At 38.6% G+C, this 16,004-nt stretch overlaps 2 protein-coding genes and 3 pseudogenes across 2 annotated transcripts; 1 reads left to right on the plus strand and 4 right to left on the minus strand.

Moving 5' to 3' along the window:
* Positions 1-99: 99 nt before the first annotated feature.
* On the plus strand, positions 100-2,410 carry LOC120208518 (annotated as a pseudogene).
* A 375-nt stretch (positions 2,411-2,785) lies between these two features.
* LOC120208519 lies at positions 2,786-3,893 on the minus strand (annotated as a pseudogene).
* Positions 3,894-5,293: 1,400 nt separating this feature from the next.
* Positions 5,294-7,993, minus strand: LOC120208520 (annotated as a pseudogene).
* A 1,318-nt stretch (positions 7,994-9,311) lies between these two features.
* LOC120208521 (disease resistance protein SUMM2-like) lies at positions 9,312-12,085 on the minus strand. The gene has a single exon (XM_039207767.1). It carries the CDS (start codon positions 12,066-12,068, stop codon positions 9,312-9,314), a length of 2,757 nt encoding a protein of 918 aa, XP_039063698.1. The 5' UTR covers positions 12,069-12,085.
* A 1,364-nt stretch (positions 12,086-13,449) lies between these two features.
* On the minus strand, positions 13,450-15,750 carry LOC120208523 (disease resistance protein SUMM2-like). Its single transcript, XM_039207768.1, has 2 exons — positions 15,141-15,750; positions 13,450-15,104 (listed from the first exon to the last, which is right to left on the minus strand). The coding sequence occupies exons 1-2, from the start codon at positions 15,748-15,750 to the stop codon at positions 13,450-13,452; spliced, it is 2,265 nt and encodes a 754-aa protein (XP_039063699.1).
* Positions 15,751-16,004: the final 254 nt, after the last annotated feature.

A 16,004-nucleotide genomic window follows, 5' to 3' on the forward strand; every position in this document is an offset into this window, starting at 1 on the left:
GAATTTTCTTAGTTCTTTGATGGAAAAAAGAATGAAAATTCTTGCTCTGTTTTTCCAGTCAAAATGTCGCTATCTCGAACATGTGTTTGTTTTAATCAGAATTCATCAATATATGACCTTTGAACATCAAGAAAATGACATCAAACTGATTTTCAGTGCTCTAAATCTTTCTGCAATTCTCCTGCACCAGAAATGGAAAACTTGAAAGCCCCTTTCAAGGGTATTGCAAATGATGTCAAAGGAAGGGCAGCTTGTTACAAACAAGATTGGATTGCTGGTATCCGTTGAGGATTGGGGTATATACCTCTCTAAATATTTGATAATAGTCCAAACTGAAGTGAATTTTGGTTCAATGTTCACTATCTTATTGCTTGCAGGATAGTAGCCCCATCTGCCTACATCTTCTTTGCTTCTGCTCTACCTGTTATCGCCTTCGGCGAGCAGCTGAGTCGAGATACAGGTTCTGTCACTGTTACATTTAGAAGAAGTATGTGATGATGAAGTTGAAAAAGTTGTGTTTAACATGCTTTTGGATGTAGATGGGAGCTTAAGCATGGTCGAAACATTGGCATTGACTGCCCTTTGCGGCGTTCTGCACTCGATATTCGGTGGCCAACCTCTTTTGATTCTTGGAGTTGCAGAACCAACTGTTATTATGTATACATATTTGTACAACTTTGCTAAAGGAAGGGAAGACTTGGGGCAAGAATTGTACTTGGCTTGGACTGGATGGTAGAAGAATTCTCCGCCGTTATCGGTTTCAATTGAAGAGTTTTGCAGAAGTACTTGTTCTTACAAGCTGATAAATTTTGCAGGGTTTGTGTTTGGACTGCTCTCTTGTTGTTTCTCCTTACAATGTTCAATGCTTGCACGGTAATTAATCGGTTCACGAGGGTTGCAGGCAAGCTCTTCGGCATGTTGATCAGTGTTCTTATTATTCAAGATGCTATTAAGGTAAAATATGATGAGAGGAAATGAAACTTCTACTATACAATGGTTTAAACTCGAACTGATGATTCAGTTGCCAGAGATTGGTGAATGAGTTTCGAGTTCCCGAAGATCAAGATCTGAAGTTAGAGAAGTATCAGTTTCAATGGCTTTACACAAATGGACTGTTGGGAATCGTATTCTCGTTTGGCCTTCTCTATACTGCCTTGAAAAGCCAAAGGGCGAGATCAGGGTGGTACGGCACAGGTTTGTCAATCGAACACATTCGTTGAGTATTAGACGTTTTTGGATTTAGTATTCGAGACGAGCTATTAAACGGATGCTGAATGCTGCTGTTAATGTTCTACAGGGTGTTTTAGAAGTTTCATTGCAGATTATGGGGTTCCTTTAATGGTTGTAGTGTGGACAGCACTGTCTTTCAGTGTACCAAGCAAAGTTCCATCCGGGGTTCCAAGAAGGCTCTTTAGTCCTATGCCGTGGGAATCCGCATCGTTAAGGCATTGGACTGTAATTAAGGTAACCATATTCACTATCGTATATGTTGTCGGTCTTCGCATCGGCCTCTAAAGCTTTTCTAGTCATAACAATCAAATTGCAGGATATGGGAAGGATCCCTTCATATATCTTTGCTGCACTTATTCCAGCAGTGATGATTGCCGGACTCTATTTCTTCGACCACAGTGTTGCTTCGCAGATGTTGCAACAAAAGGAATTCAATCTCAAGAATCCATCTGCCTATCATTATGACATCTTGCTGCTCGGATTCATGGTAATCCTCATGATCAGAGAATACTGCCAGCTGAATTACAAACCACTATGTTTTACTGTTGAAAACATTTTTGCAGACTTTACTTTGCGGATTAACCGGCCTCCCTCCTTCGAACGGAGTCCTACCACAGTATCCTATGCATACCAAGAGCCTTGCAGTTCTCAAAGGGCAGGTGGATATATATTTCTAAACTAAAGTCTCCTATAAAGAATTATGGACCTGGTTACATGCTTAATTTCAACTGATGCATAAACTGCAGCTAATCAGACGGAAAATGGTGGCGAGTGCGAAAGAAAGCATAAAGCAGAGAGCTAGAAACTCCGAAATATATGGAAAATTGCAAGCGGTCTTCATCGAATTAGACAACACTCCAGAGGTAAGTTCTCTGATCAGTAATTGTTTCTCCAAAAAAAGTGATCCTTTGTCTTGAAACATGCTATTGGCATTTAATCCATAATGTGTTGTTTTGCTTCAACCCTGAATTGCCTGTCCATATTCTCCGATTTCGTATTGACAAATCTTATATAATACCTGCATCCGACCTTAACTCTTTTCGTGTTATTGAATGCGGTTGTTAAAGAGTTTGAAAACTTGAAGAAGGTTGTTATGAAAGGTGAAAAGGATGGAGAAATCGAGAACGACACCCTTTTTGCACCTTCCCATGCCTTACCACTTGGCTCCTCTAGTAATTGAGCCCCTGCTTTTACAAAAAAAACTCCTCTTTATCTTCAATCTCCCATGTTATCCACAGGCCCATGTCACGGATCACATCATGCATCTTCACACATTCTTCTCCCTCAACTGATTCACGGGCTATTTCCAATAAACATGCATTGAGGAGAGAGTTGATAATGTGGTCTTCTTCCATTTGGGCTTCACTAATTTTATCAGATTCAAATAGCACTTCACAAAACCAATACTCCACTAATCTCTTTGTGGGGATACCATGATCTTCAGGATACAGACAACAATATAGGAGGCAACATTTCATTGTGGGATCTAGATAATCATAACTGAATTTTAAAAGCGGAAACACCTCATTTTCCATTTTGGGTAACGCGGATCGCTTCAACTTCTCGATTGCATATCTCCATTCCCTAGTTGTTGTCTTGCAAGCCATGGCACGACCAATCGTAAATTCGTAATCAGTTCAAGAGGCAGTCCACCACACTCTTTGGCTACTTGCTCGGCTAGTTTTGGAATATCTGGATGGCTATTGAGGGTTTCATCTTCAACGTTGTCTTGCAACAATTGCCAAGCCTCTTCTGGTTTAAGACACTCCACCTTAATTTTTTTTCGAGCTTCCATTTCGCCACAAACCTTAAACGATCGAGTGGTGAAAATAAGTTTGGAATCCCAACTTTGCTCAAATCAACCCTTTCCATAAGTCATCCAATAATACAACGAATTTTTTGTTGCGCAAGACCCCATAGATATCCTCAGCTTTCTGCTCAAGGCTTCTATTTTTCCAGTATTCATCGGAAAAACCAATTTTCCCACCAATACTATCTTGAATCTTCTCAACATTGTAATCTTTAGACACCAGCGCCCAAATTACAATATCAAAACCCTCAAGTGTGGTGCTGAAGTTGTTGATTTGAGTCAAGAGTGTTGTATTTCCGACGCCTCCTAAACCGTAGAGGCCAATGATCCCCACATCTTTGTCCACGATGCAGCTCCATACCTTGTCCATTGTGGATTCAAGAGCAATTGGCGGCTCCTCAGGTCTTACTACCACTGAAGCTGCGGTCTGACTCTCTTCTACCTTGTCAAAAATCCCTTTACCAATGTGTTCCTTTATGTCTTGAAGCATTTTGGCCATCATTTTTCCAAACTTGTAAGTAAACAGGCAATTCTTGGAAACGCAGCTGCCGAGACACAAGTTATTAATTTGTTGAGGGCCATCTTCAATCAATTTTTCAGCCTCTGTTATCATAGTTGCTTCTTGTGAAAGCCATAGCTGAACTTCATGGAGTCGCTTCAGTTGCCGTTGGTCTTCCAGATCAACCCTCCATTGCAGGTCATCCCTTCGTGCCTTCAGTCCATCAAGAGTTGCAGATAAAGCAGGGAGAGTTTGTTTAAGCTTGCACACGCAATTAGCCTGCCCAACAGTGGAATCCCAGCCTCGGATGAGGATATTCTTGAAGCTAAATTGTACTGAGAAGCAATTTCCCATGGTTCTGGTAAACAAAACAAAGGAAACAAATGTGATAATTATTAAAAACATATACTACAACGCCTCGCATTACCTTATAGCTAGTTTGTTTTAGGACTACATGCCTATATATATATTTATACAGCCAATTAGATGAAAATAGAGAATGGATGAAGGAAAAGTGAGTTTACCCCAGCAGGACTTTAAGGCGTGGAACAAGTCTGGGATACTTGAAGGATTCTTCTTCCTCACACAACTGATCACGTCTACGATCTGCTTTTTTTCTGGTAATAATGACTCTCACTGATCGGCGTTGATCGTTCCGCCTCTTTGTATTCTACTTCTCTGTTGGGATCCCCTACGGTCAACCATTTCTTGGTGCTTGTTCTTTCGTGTTTTAAGGGTCAATGGGTGTATGAAGAGCTGCCAGATATGACATACGATTTCGAAACAATTATATGGATATGAATTGATTTACATGAAATGTTCGAGCATGCTATTTGGTGATATGATCAAAATAGGAGTTAAATGCTAAATTGATCTTGATTAATAAAAGTAAGATTATTTGGTAAATTTTTATCTTGTAAACTAAAGGAAAAATATTAAATATAATTGACATGTTATAGAACTGTGTATTTTACGATTATCTTCGTGCTTTGCGTTATACAATCAACTTTGTGCTATATTGATATTCCACTCTTTGGAGTTAGAGGTGAGCAAAATTCGACTCGACTCGAAAAATCGATCTTTTAGACTAGACTCGATTCGAGAAAACTCGACTCGAATTAACTTCAAGTTGTAATTTTATAAACTCGACTCGAACTATGTGGCTGCTGCTACCTTCTTCCCTGATTTAATACACTCCGTATTGTGACCATTTCTTCCTAAAATATCTTACATCTTCTCTTAGTTTCATTTTGTTCTGCAATTACTGGTTTGGTTCTATAATTATTTGATTTGAACTGGTTCTATTGCTTGGAAGCTGATCCATCATTTCAGGTCATTCCAAGTGCACTATGCTACCAATGTCTACTTCTCTTAATGGAAATATTTAGCACATTTAGTATCATGAAAAGGATTGCAAGAATGTCATTTTGAGTAGGGAAAAGTAGTGAGCATGGTAGTTGGATTGAGTGAAAATCCAATGCTTGCAGCCATCCTGTACTTATAACTAATTGAAGTGGACTTGGAATGAGATGGTTACCATTAATTCCCCATGCTAACAATTTCATGTCTTTCTGTTTCATGTATGTATTATGTACATATATTTCTGCTTTAGAAATGATGATTATGTTGTTAGTTGAATGGTAAACAGTGAAAGAGATGCAGATTGCATTTACTGATTGTCCAGGGGTTGAGAAATACAAGAACAAAAAACATAACTTCTAATGAAAGGGAAAAAAGTCGGCCTGTAAAGAGTTCTAGAATAATTTCAAAGAGGGCAGAAAAGCACGTCGACTGGCATCATTCTCCCATTCTAGCTCTTCCCACCATTCCCGAAGTCCCTTAATGGTGACGTGATTCCCTTTTGCGCTGTCGGAGTTGAGGGGAAGCTTCTTCAGTTTCGGGCAGTTTAGTGTATGAATATGATTCAGACATGGGAAGGGCAGGGCACCCCAGTATATGCTCTTCAATTCTGGTAGAGAGGATAAATGAAGATTTTCAAGCTTCATAAATGGTGTAGGGTATGGAATTCCGACCACATCTGCAACTTCTCCAAGTTTTCTCTTGCTCAATATTTCTTCCATTTTTACACACGCAACAATCTCAACAGACCTTAGATTTGGAGCAAGAATCAGCCAGGTAATGTCCTTCAATTTTTGACACTTTGCAATTCTAACTTCCCTCAATGTGTAAAAGCGAGAAGTATAATCAGTAATAAGAGAAACCCTGCTATGTTGTGTTCCAATCTCCATATCCTCGATATTTTCACAGAGCAAGATATGTAATCTCTCCAGTCGCTCCATATTTTCCAAACATAAAACATCAAACACAATTGACTCCCTGAAATCTCTCAACTCTAGTGCTTCGGTGCAGCATCGAAGCAAGTGGATGCTTAGAAATCTTTCTAAAGCTGACATGCTTCTTATAGGTGGTATCCTAAGTAGATTCAAATGTTGCAAACCTTTCAATTCCTCTATAAGATTTTCATTATTATCTCCATCCAGAACATTGTCTTCCTCCTGATATCCTTCTGACATATACCACAATCTGAATATTTGCAGCTTGGAAAAACTAGATATCAAACGTTGAGGGATTTTTCTGAGAGAGTGCATGTTACTCAAGTCCAACATTTTCAGTTTTGTCAAGGATTTCAACTCCATTGGCAACTCTCTTAGACCGGTCCTCGATAGATCAATACATTCCAGAGAAATCAATTGTGAAATTCCAATAGGTAGTGCTTCTAAACATATGTTCACCGACAAATCCAAAACAGTTAGATGAGGCATGAACTGAAAGAAGTCATCGCTGATCACCTGCAACTCATTTTTTCCAAGAAATAAAGTTCGAAGGTTTGCACATTTAGGTGTTTCTCTCAGAACTTTAATATGATTTTGCATCACGGACATTCTTTTTGCACCATCCCATGCCTTAACATCTGGCTCTTCAAATAATTGAGCCCCTGCTTTTACAAAAAAGCTCTTTTCTTCTGCTTCAAGCTCGCATGCTATCCATAAACACATGTCTCGGATCACGTCATGCATCTTCACATATTCTTTTCCATCAAATGATTCTTCTGCTCTTTCCAATAAACATGCACTAAGAAGAGAGTTGATAATGTGTTCTCCTTGCATTTGAGCTTCACTAATTCTATCAAATTCATTCAACAACCCTTCACAAAACCAGTATTCCACTAATGTCTTTATTGGAATTTGATAATCTTCAGGATCCAGACAACAATATAGGAGGCAACTTTTCATTGTTGGAGTCAGGTTATTATAACTGAATTTTAAAAGTGGAAATACCTCTTTTTCCATTTTAGGTAAAGCCGACCGCTTTAACTTCTCGATCGCATATTTCCATTCCCCCGGAGTTTTCTTGAACGCCATAGCACGGCCGATTGTAATCAATGCAAGAGGCAGTCCACCGCACTCTTTGGCTACTTGTTCAGCTAGCTTCGGAATATCTGGGTGGCTGTTGAGGGTTTCATCTCCAACCTTGTCTTGGAACAATTTCCAAGCCTCTTCTGGTTTCAGGCACTCCACTTTAACTATCTTTCGAGCTTCCATTTCACCACAAACTTCTAACGATCGAGTAGTGAAAATAAGTTTGGAACCATTTTCTTGGGTTGGTTTTGGAATCCCAACTTTGTTCAGATCCACCCTCTCCCATAAATCATCCAATAATACAACAAATCTCTTGTTGCGCAAGATCCCATAGATAACCTCAGCTTTATGCTCAACACTTTTATTTGATCCACCCAAAACACCAATTTTCACACCAATCTTGTCTAGAATATTTTCAACATTGTAATCTCTAGACACCAGGGCCCAAATTACGACATCGAAATGATTAGGCGTAATGTTGAACTTGTTGTTGATTTGGGTTAAGAGTGTTGTCTTTCCAACACCTCCTATGCCGTAGAGGCCAATGATCCCCAAATCTTTGTCTATGATGCATCTCCATACCTCGTCAATCGTGGATTCAAGAGCAATTGGCTTCTCATCAGGTCTCACTACCACAGAAGCTACAGGCTGACTTTCTGCTACCTTCTCAAAAGCACCTTTACTCATGTGGTCTTTTATGTCTCGAAGCAATTTGGCCACTTTCTTCCCAAACTTGTAGCTAGCCACACAATTCTTGGAAACGCAGCTGCCTAGACACAAGTTATCTATTTCTTGTGGACCATCTGCAATCAAAATTTCAGCCTCTGCTATCATAGTTTGCCCTTTCGAAAGCCATAGCTGAACTCGCTCAAGTCGCATCAGTGATCGTTGTTCAGCCAGTTCGACCTCCCTTTGCACGTCGTTCCTGTGAACCCTCATTTCTTCAAGAGCAGCAGATAAAGTTGCAAGAGTTTGCTTTAGCTTGCGCACGTAATTAGCCTGACCGACAATGGAATCCCAGCCTCGAATGATGAAATTCTCGAAACCACATTGTATGGATAAGCAATTGCCCATGATTCTGGTAGCAGAGAAAACCTTTCAACTATGATGGGTATTTGTTTATTTTCAATAAAGAAAAGAGGAATCTTTCTCTACAACTGGTTGGTACTAATTGGTAGGTGCATGGTCCATGACATGACATGGTACGAAAACGACATAGAAAAACCAGGCAGAGCTGATAATCACCCTTTCAAACATGAGCTGTGTTTGATTGAGAAGTCTCACGTTCCTTTCAAATTTCTTCCGCTAGATTGACATTGCTTCTCATATCTGTACTGCTGAAAAATATCCCGCCATTGAGACCTAGAAGAGCATCCCTAGACATATAACCTCCATAGCTTTATATTTCGGAGAATAATGATCCTTGGACATGATTTCTGACAGGTAACACGTGATTTGTCAGAGTCAAAAATCAATAACAATTTAGTCAAATCAATCAGACCGAGTAACGGATCTAGGTGTTAAAAATGAGATAAAAAATTTCAATACTTTATTCTAAAAAAATTGGATATGCAAATTTTATTAATTTGTCCATTTCTAATTATAAGGAAACTAAATTTAACAATTTTCTCAAATAAGCACATACATCCGCCCCTTAATAGACCTGCTAACCTGCAAACAATTATAATGATCTTGCGCTGACACCAACACTAAAAGGATGGTTGAAATCTTTATGAAATCCATCTTTCTTCCTACACTTTGAAAACCAACATTACTAACCGTTTGATCATCGACTATAACTCTATGTTCAAATCAGAAGAGATAAAACCGTTCGAACCTGACATAACCATATTGTTGTGTGGTGTTTGATTACTTTGAATTTTGAAACCGGATATCAATTATTTGTAAGATTTTTTCCACTACATTTTTATTTCTTTGAAGCCCTTCAACAATATGGGTATCTGTCTATTTTCAATAAACAAAAGTGGAATCTTCCTCTGCAACTAGTTGGTTTGTGCAGGGCCCATGAATTTATTTTGCAATTACTATCGACATGACTATAAGCATACTCTTAAAATTTACATTTTTTAATATTTGTTATTAGAGACTCATTTTTTCAATACTTGTTATTATGAAGAAAATTTATTTTTTCAACACTTATTATTAGGAACAATTACATAAATAACGGTATGTAACCAGAACAATAACTGTTATGCAGTGGTAACGACATAGTCCAAATTGTTATATCTACAATTATCATGTCCACAATAGTATATGTTACTCCTATTAAAAATCAACAACCACGATACTTGTAGTGACTACAATATCATCTATTATGTTCACAATAGCAAAAAAACACAACTAAATCAATGAAATAAATACAAATTGTAATTTAAATCTCTAAGTTTTTTAGTTTCCTCAGGGTCCCCATAATCCTACGACGAGGTATGTCAGGCTGAAAAGATGGCATAAAAGCATTTCGAGTGGCTTCATTCTCCCATTCTAGCTGTTCCCACCAATCTTGGCTTCCTTCAATGGTGATGTGATTTTCTTTCGCGCTGTCAGAGTTGAGAGGAAGCTTCTTCAGTTTTGGGCAATCATCTATACAAATACGTTTCAGACATGGGAGGGGCAGGGCATCCCAGTACATGCTCTTCAATTCTGGTAGATCGATGAAAAAAAGAGTTTCAAGCTTCAGAAATGGTGTCGGGTACGGAATTCCCACAACATTTGCAACTTCTCCAAGTCTTCCCTCGCTCAGCATTTCTTCCATTTTTGCACACCTAGTTATCCAAAGAGACCTTAGATTTGGAGCAAGAAACAACCAGGTAACGTCCTTCAATTTGTAACAGCTAGAAATTCTAACTTCCCTCAATGTGTGGAAGCGTGAAGTATAATCAGTAATAACAGAAACCCCGCTATGCTGTCTTCCTGTTCCCATTTTCATTTCCTCCATGTTTTCACATCCCATGATATCTAATCTCTCTAGACCTTCCACGTTTTCTAAACATAAAACATTGAACACATTTGTCTCCCAAAAAGACCACAAATTTAGTGCTTCAGTGCAGCATCGAAGGCTTAGAAATCTTTGTAGAGCAGACATACTTTGTATTGGTGGTATCCTTAGTATATTAAGATGTTGCAGACTTTTCAATTCCTCTATAAGCTGTTCATTATCATCCCTATCCAGAACATTGTCTTCCTCTGGATAACTTCCTGTTGCCAGATACCCCAACCTGAATATTTGCAACTTGGAAAAACTAGATATCAAATTCTGTGGGATTCTTCTGAGATGCTGCATGTTACTCAAGTCCAACATTTTCAGTTTTGTCAAAGATTTCAACTCCATTGGCAACTCTTTTATACCGGTCCGCGATAGATCAAGACATTCTAGAGAAATCAATTGCGAAATTCCCTTTGGTAGTGCTTTTAAATCTATGTTAAATGACAAATCCAAAACAGTTAGATGAGGCATAAACTGAAAGAAGCCATCATTGATCACCTGCAGCTTATTTTGGCTAAGAAACAAAGTTCGAAGGCTAGGGCATTTAGGGGTTCCTCTCAGAACTTTAATCTGATTTTTCATCACCGACATTCTTTTTGCACCTTCCCATGCCTTAAGATCTGGCTCCTCTAGTAATTGAGCCCCTGCTTTTACGAAGAAACTCTTCTCTTTCTCTTCAAGCTCGCATGCTATCCACAAACCCATGTCACGGATCACATCATGCATCTTCACATATTCTTTTCTATTGGATGATTCTTCCACTCTTTCCAATAAAGAAGCCCTAAGAAGAGAGTTGATAATGTGATCTCCTTCCATTTGGGCTTCACTAATTTTATCTGATTCAAATAGTCCTTCACAAAACCAATACTCGACCAATGTCTTGATGGGAATATGATAATCTTCAGGATACAGAGAACAATATAGGAGGCAACATTTCATTGTAGGAGGCAGATAATCATAACTGAATTTTAAAAGCGGATATACCTCATTTTCCATTTTGGGTAAGATCGATCGCTTCAACTTCTTGATTGCATAATTCCATTCCCCAGGTGTCGTCTTGCAAGTCATGGCACGTCCGATTGTAATCAGTGCAAGAGGCAGCCCACAACACTCTTTGGCTACTTGTTGAGCTAGTTTCGGAATATCTGGATGGCTATTGAGGGTTTCATCTCCAACCTTGTCTTGGAACAATTTCCAAGCCTCTTCTGGTTTAAGACACTCCACTTTAATTTTCTTTCGAGCTTCCATTTCACCACAAACCTCCAACGACCGAGTAGTTAAAATAAGTTTGGAACCATTTTCTTGGCTTGGTTTTGGAATCCCAACTTTGTTCAAATCCACCCTCTCCCATAAATCATCCAATAATACAACGAATTTTTTGTTGCCCAAGACCCCAAAAATATCCTCAGCTTTCTGCTCAATGCTTCTATTCTTCCACGATTCATCGGAGAAACCAATTTTTCCACCTATGCTATCTTGGATCATCCCAACATTGTAATCTTTAGACACCAAAGCCCAAATTACAATATCGAAACCCTCCGGTGTGGTGCTGAACTTGTTGTTGATTTGAGTTAAGAGTGTTGTCTTTCCGACGCCTCCTATGCCGTAGAGGCCAATGATCCCCACTTCTTTGTCCACGATGCAGCTCCATACCTTGTCCATTGTGGATTCAAGAGCAACTGGACGCTCCTCAGGTCTTACTACCACTGAAGCTGCGGGCTGAGTCTCTGCTACCTTGTTAAAAATTCCTTTACCAGTGTGATCCTTTATGTCTTGAAACATTTTGGCCACCCTTTTCCCAAACTTGTAGGTAAACAGGCAATTCTTGGAAAGACAGCCGCCGAGACACAAGTTATTTATTTGTTGAGGGCCATCTGCAATCAGTTTTTCAGCCTCTGTTATCATAGTTTCTGCTTTTGAAAGCCATAGCTGAACTTCATCGAGACGCTTCAGTTGTCGTTGTTCATCCAGATCAACCTTCCTTTGCACGTCATTCCTTCGTGCCTTAAGTTCATCAAGAGCAGCAGATAAAGCAGGAAGAGTTTGTTTAAGCTTGCACACGTAATTAGCCTGTCCAACAATGGAATCCCAGCCTCGGATGAGGATATTCTGGAAACTAAATTGTACAGAGAAGCAATTTCCCATGGTTCTGGTAAATAAAACAAAGGAAACCAATGAGATAATTATTAAAAACATATATTACAGTGCCTCACATTACCTTATACCTAGTTTGGTTTAGGACAACATGCCTATATATAGCCAATTAGATGAAAATAAGGAATGGATGAAGGAAAAGTGAGTTTACCCCAGCAGGATTTGAAGGCGTGGACCAAGTCTGGGCTAATTGAAGGATTCTTTTTCCTCACACAACTGATTCACCTCTACGATCTGCTTTTTTTTCCTGGTGTTGTTGACTGTCATCAATCGGCGTTGATCACTCCGCCTCTTTATCTTCCACTTCTTCTCTGTTTGGATCTCCTACGGTCAACCCTTTCTTGGTGCTTGTTCTTCAGTGTTTTAAGGGTCAATGGGTGTATGAAGAGCTGCCAAAGTAGTAGGTGATGGTCACATGGTGGGTTCATGACCCCACAAATTATTTATTGTTTACAGTAATTCAAGAGGCAAAATACGATTAACGTATCACATGATGTTGTCTTTCAAATCTGCCTTCTACTTCTTTGAAATCAAGTATAGTGTCATAACATTTTTTAGAAAAAAATAATTAAATATTTTTTTTAAAACGATTATGACTTTTATTTTAGAAAATTAGATGGTTTTGAATTGATTTATATAAAATTGAAAGGAGTCGCCATCGATATTTGGGTTAAGTAAGTCGAATTTCTAAAAACGTTTTTTAAATAATTTTAAGAAAAATCATTTTATAAGACAAAATTGGTTTGCGTCATCAAAGATTCGATTAAAACGGATTCGGGAGTCGGTTACGTGTGAGGAAGGGTCAGCACCCCCACATCGCCCAAAATTGATACTAAAATCACTTACATGTTGTCGTAATGGTGGAAATGATGAATCGAATATAAAGTTAATTTATGATCCATTTGTTGAACATTAATTAATTTACTTCAAATTAATTAATTAGAGAAAATTCTTTAACTCGATAAAAATCTTGAAATTAGCAATCCTCATTCGGGAAAGCTATTTCAACTATTTTTTATCATTAAAAGAATATTCCCTCATAATTGATTGTAAAAAATGCGAATCGAATATAAAAATGAAAATCGATCTTTGCATAAAATAAAACGCTATTTAGTAATATGCATCACATTGTTCGAATTAAAATACGAGATGAATTAATTAACAAAATAAAGTTGATTTATTTCAAGTTCACATTTTGTTAAAATGCCTTATCGGGTCGCATCACTTCGACCAAGTGAAGTTTTCCACGTTCATTCTACAAATCGGTGTTCTTGAAAAACATTCGAATAATATTAATATATAAAGAAATAAAATAGAAACAAATATGATTACAAATGACAAATAAAATATTTATAACATAAAATAATAACATTTATTTATAACCTGAAATTTCAACTACCCTCAATGTGTGGAAGCGTGAAGTATAATCAGTAATAACAGAAACCCCGCTATGCTGTCTTCCCATTCCCATTTTCATCTCCTCCATATTTTCACAATCAAAGATGCATAATCTCTCCAGACGCTCCATGTTTTCTAAACATAAAACATCAAACACATTAGTCTCCCTAAAACCGCTCAACTCTAGTGCTTCGGTGCAGCATCGAAGCAAGTGTAGGCTTAGAAAACTTTGTAGAGCAGGCATGGTTTTTATTGGAGGTATCCTTAGTATATTCAGATGTTGCAGACTTTTCAGTTCCTCTATAAGCGTTTCATTATCATCCCCATCGACAACATTGCCTTCCTCTGGATAATCTCTTGTTGCCTGAGTCCCCAACCTGAATATTTGCAACTTAGAAAAACTAGATATCAAATTCTGTGGGATTCTTCTGAGTCTCAACATTTCACTCATGTCAAACATTTTCAGTTTTGTCAAAGATTTCAACTCCATTGGCAACTCTGTTATACCACTATAAGATAGATTAAGACATTCTAGAGAAGTCAATTGTGAAATTTCTTTTGGTAGTGCTTCTAATTCACCGTTCCACGACAAATCCAAAACAGTTAGATGACGCATAAACTGAAAGAAGCCATCGTTAATCACCTGCAACCTATTTTCGCTAAGAAACAATGTTCCAAGGTTAGGGCATTTAAGTGTTTCTCTCAGAACTTCAATTTGATTTTGCATCACTGACACCCTTTTTGCACCTTCCCATGCCTTACCATCTGGCTCCTCTAGTAATTGAGCCCCTGCTTTTACAAAAAAAATATTTTCTTCTGCTTCAAGCTCGCATGCTATCCACAAACACATGTCACGGATCACATCATGCATCTTCACACATTCTTCACCATCTCTTTCCAATAAAGAGGCCCTAAGAAGAGAGTTGATAATGTGATCTCCTTCCATTTGGGCTTCACTAATTTTATCAGATTCAAACAGCCCTTCACAAAACCAATACTCCACTAATGTCTTTGTGGGAATAGGATAATCTTCAGGATACAGACAACAATATAGGAGGCAACATTTCATTGTGGGATCCAGATAATCATAACAGAATTTTAAAAGCGGATATACCTCATTTTCCATTTTGGGTAATCTGGATTGCTTCAACTTCTTGATTGCATAATTCCATTCCCCAGGTGTCGTCTTGCAAGCCATGGCACGTCCTATTGTAATCAGTGCAAGAGGCAGCCCACAACACTCTTTGGCTACTTGTTCAGCTAGTTTCAGAATATTTGGATGGCTAGTGAGGGTTTCATCTCCAACCTTGTCTTGGAACAATTTCCAAGCCTCCTCGAATTTCAGACAGCCCACCTTAATTTTATGCCGAGCTTCCATTTCGCCACAAACCTCAGACGACCGAGTGGTGAAAACAAGTTTGGAACCATTTTCTTGATTTGGTTTTGGAATCCCAACTTTATTCAAATCAACTCTCTCCCATAAATCATCCAATAATACAATGAACTTTCTGGTGCGCAGAACCCCATAAATATCCTCAGTTTTCTGCTCAAGGCTTCTATTTTTCCAGGATTCACCGAAAAAACCAATTTTCCCACCAATACTATTTTGGATCTTCTCAACATTGTAATCTTTAGACACCAGCGACCAGATTACAATGTCGAAACCCTCTGGTGTGGTGCTGAACTTGTTGTTGATTTGGGTCAAGAGAGTTGTCTTTCCGACGCCTCCTACGCCATAAAGGCCAATGATCCCCACATCTTTGTCCACAATGCAGCTCCATACCTTGTCGATTGTGGATTCAAGAGCAATTGGTCGCTCATCAGGTCTTACTACAACCGAAGCTGCGGGTTGAGTCTCTGCTACCTTCTCAAAAACCCCATTACGAGTGTGATCCTTTATCTGTTGAAGCGTTTTGGCCACCTTTTTCCCAAACTTGTAAGCAGGCAGGCAATTCTTGGAAACGCAGCCGCTGAGACACAAGTTATTCATTTGTTGAGGGCCATCTGCAATCAAATTTTCTGCCTCTGTTATCATAGTTTCTGCTTTTGAAAGCCATAGTTGAACTTCATGGAGTCGCTTCAGTTGTCGTTGTTCATCAAGATCAACCTTCCATTGCACGTCATCCCTTCGTGCCTTCAGTTCATCAAGAGCAGCAGATAAATTAGGAAGAGTTTGTTTAAGCTTGCACACATGATTAGCCTGTCCAACAGTGGAATCCCAGCCTCGGATGAGGATATTCTCGAAATTAAATTGTAATGAGAAGCAGTTGCCCATGATTCTGATGAGAGGATCTGGAGTTTGATGATTTGAGTAAAATTAAACACACACAAAAACAATCTAGAGATTGGTTTTTGTTATGGAGGAAAGTTGAAACAAAAACAACAAAGAAGAAATCAAAGTTGAACTAAAATGATGAGAAAGCTTCAAAAAAAAATTCTGGGATATAAATGAGAAGTTTTTGGTTTTGGTTTCGAAGGTGAGTACTGAGTAGGCAAAGGATTTGTGTTATAAAATTACTGCAAAATGCA

This window comes from Hibiscus syriacus, unplaced genomic scaffold (genome assembly GCF_006381635.1).
Source record: "Hibiscus syriacus cultivar Baekdansim isolate YM2019G1 unplaced genomic scaffold, ASM638163v2 tig00016571_pilon, whole genome shotgun sequence".
Taxonomy (NCBI): Eukaryota; Viridiplantae; Streptophyta; class Magnoliopsida; order Malvales; family Malvaceae; genus Hibiscus; species Hibiscus syriacus.

Coding starts and splice junctions, on each gene's coding strand:
- LOC120208523 (XM_039207768.1), bottom strand. CDS start 15,750: ATGGGCAACTGCTTCTCATTACAATTTAATTTCGAGAATATCCTCATC. Junction 15,105..15,140: donor GTTCAGCACCACACCAGAGG/GTTTCGACATTG, acceptor TGGTGTCTAAAG/ATTACAATGTTGAGAAGATC.
- LOC120208521 (XM_039207767.1), bottom strand. CDS start 12,068: ATGGGAAATTGCTTCTCTGTACAATTTAGTTTCCAGAATATCCTCATC.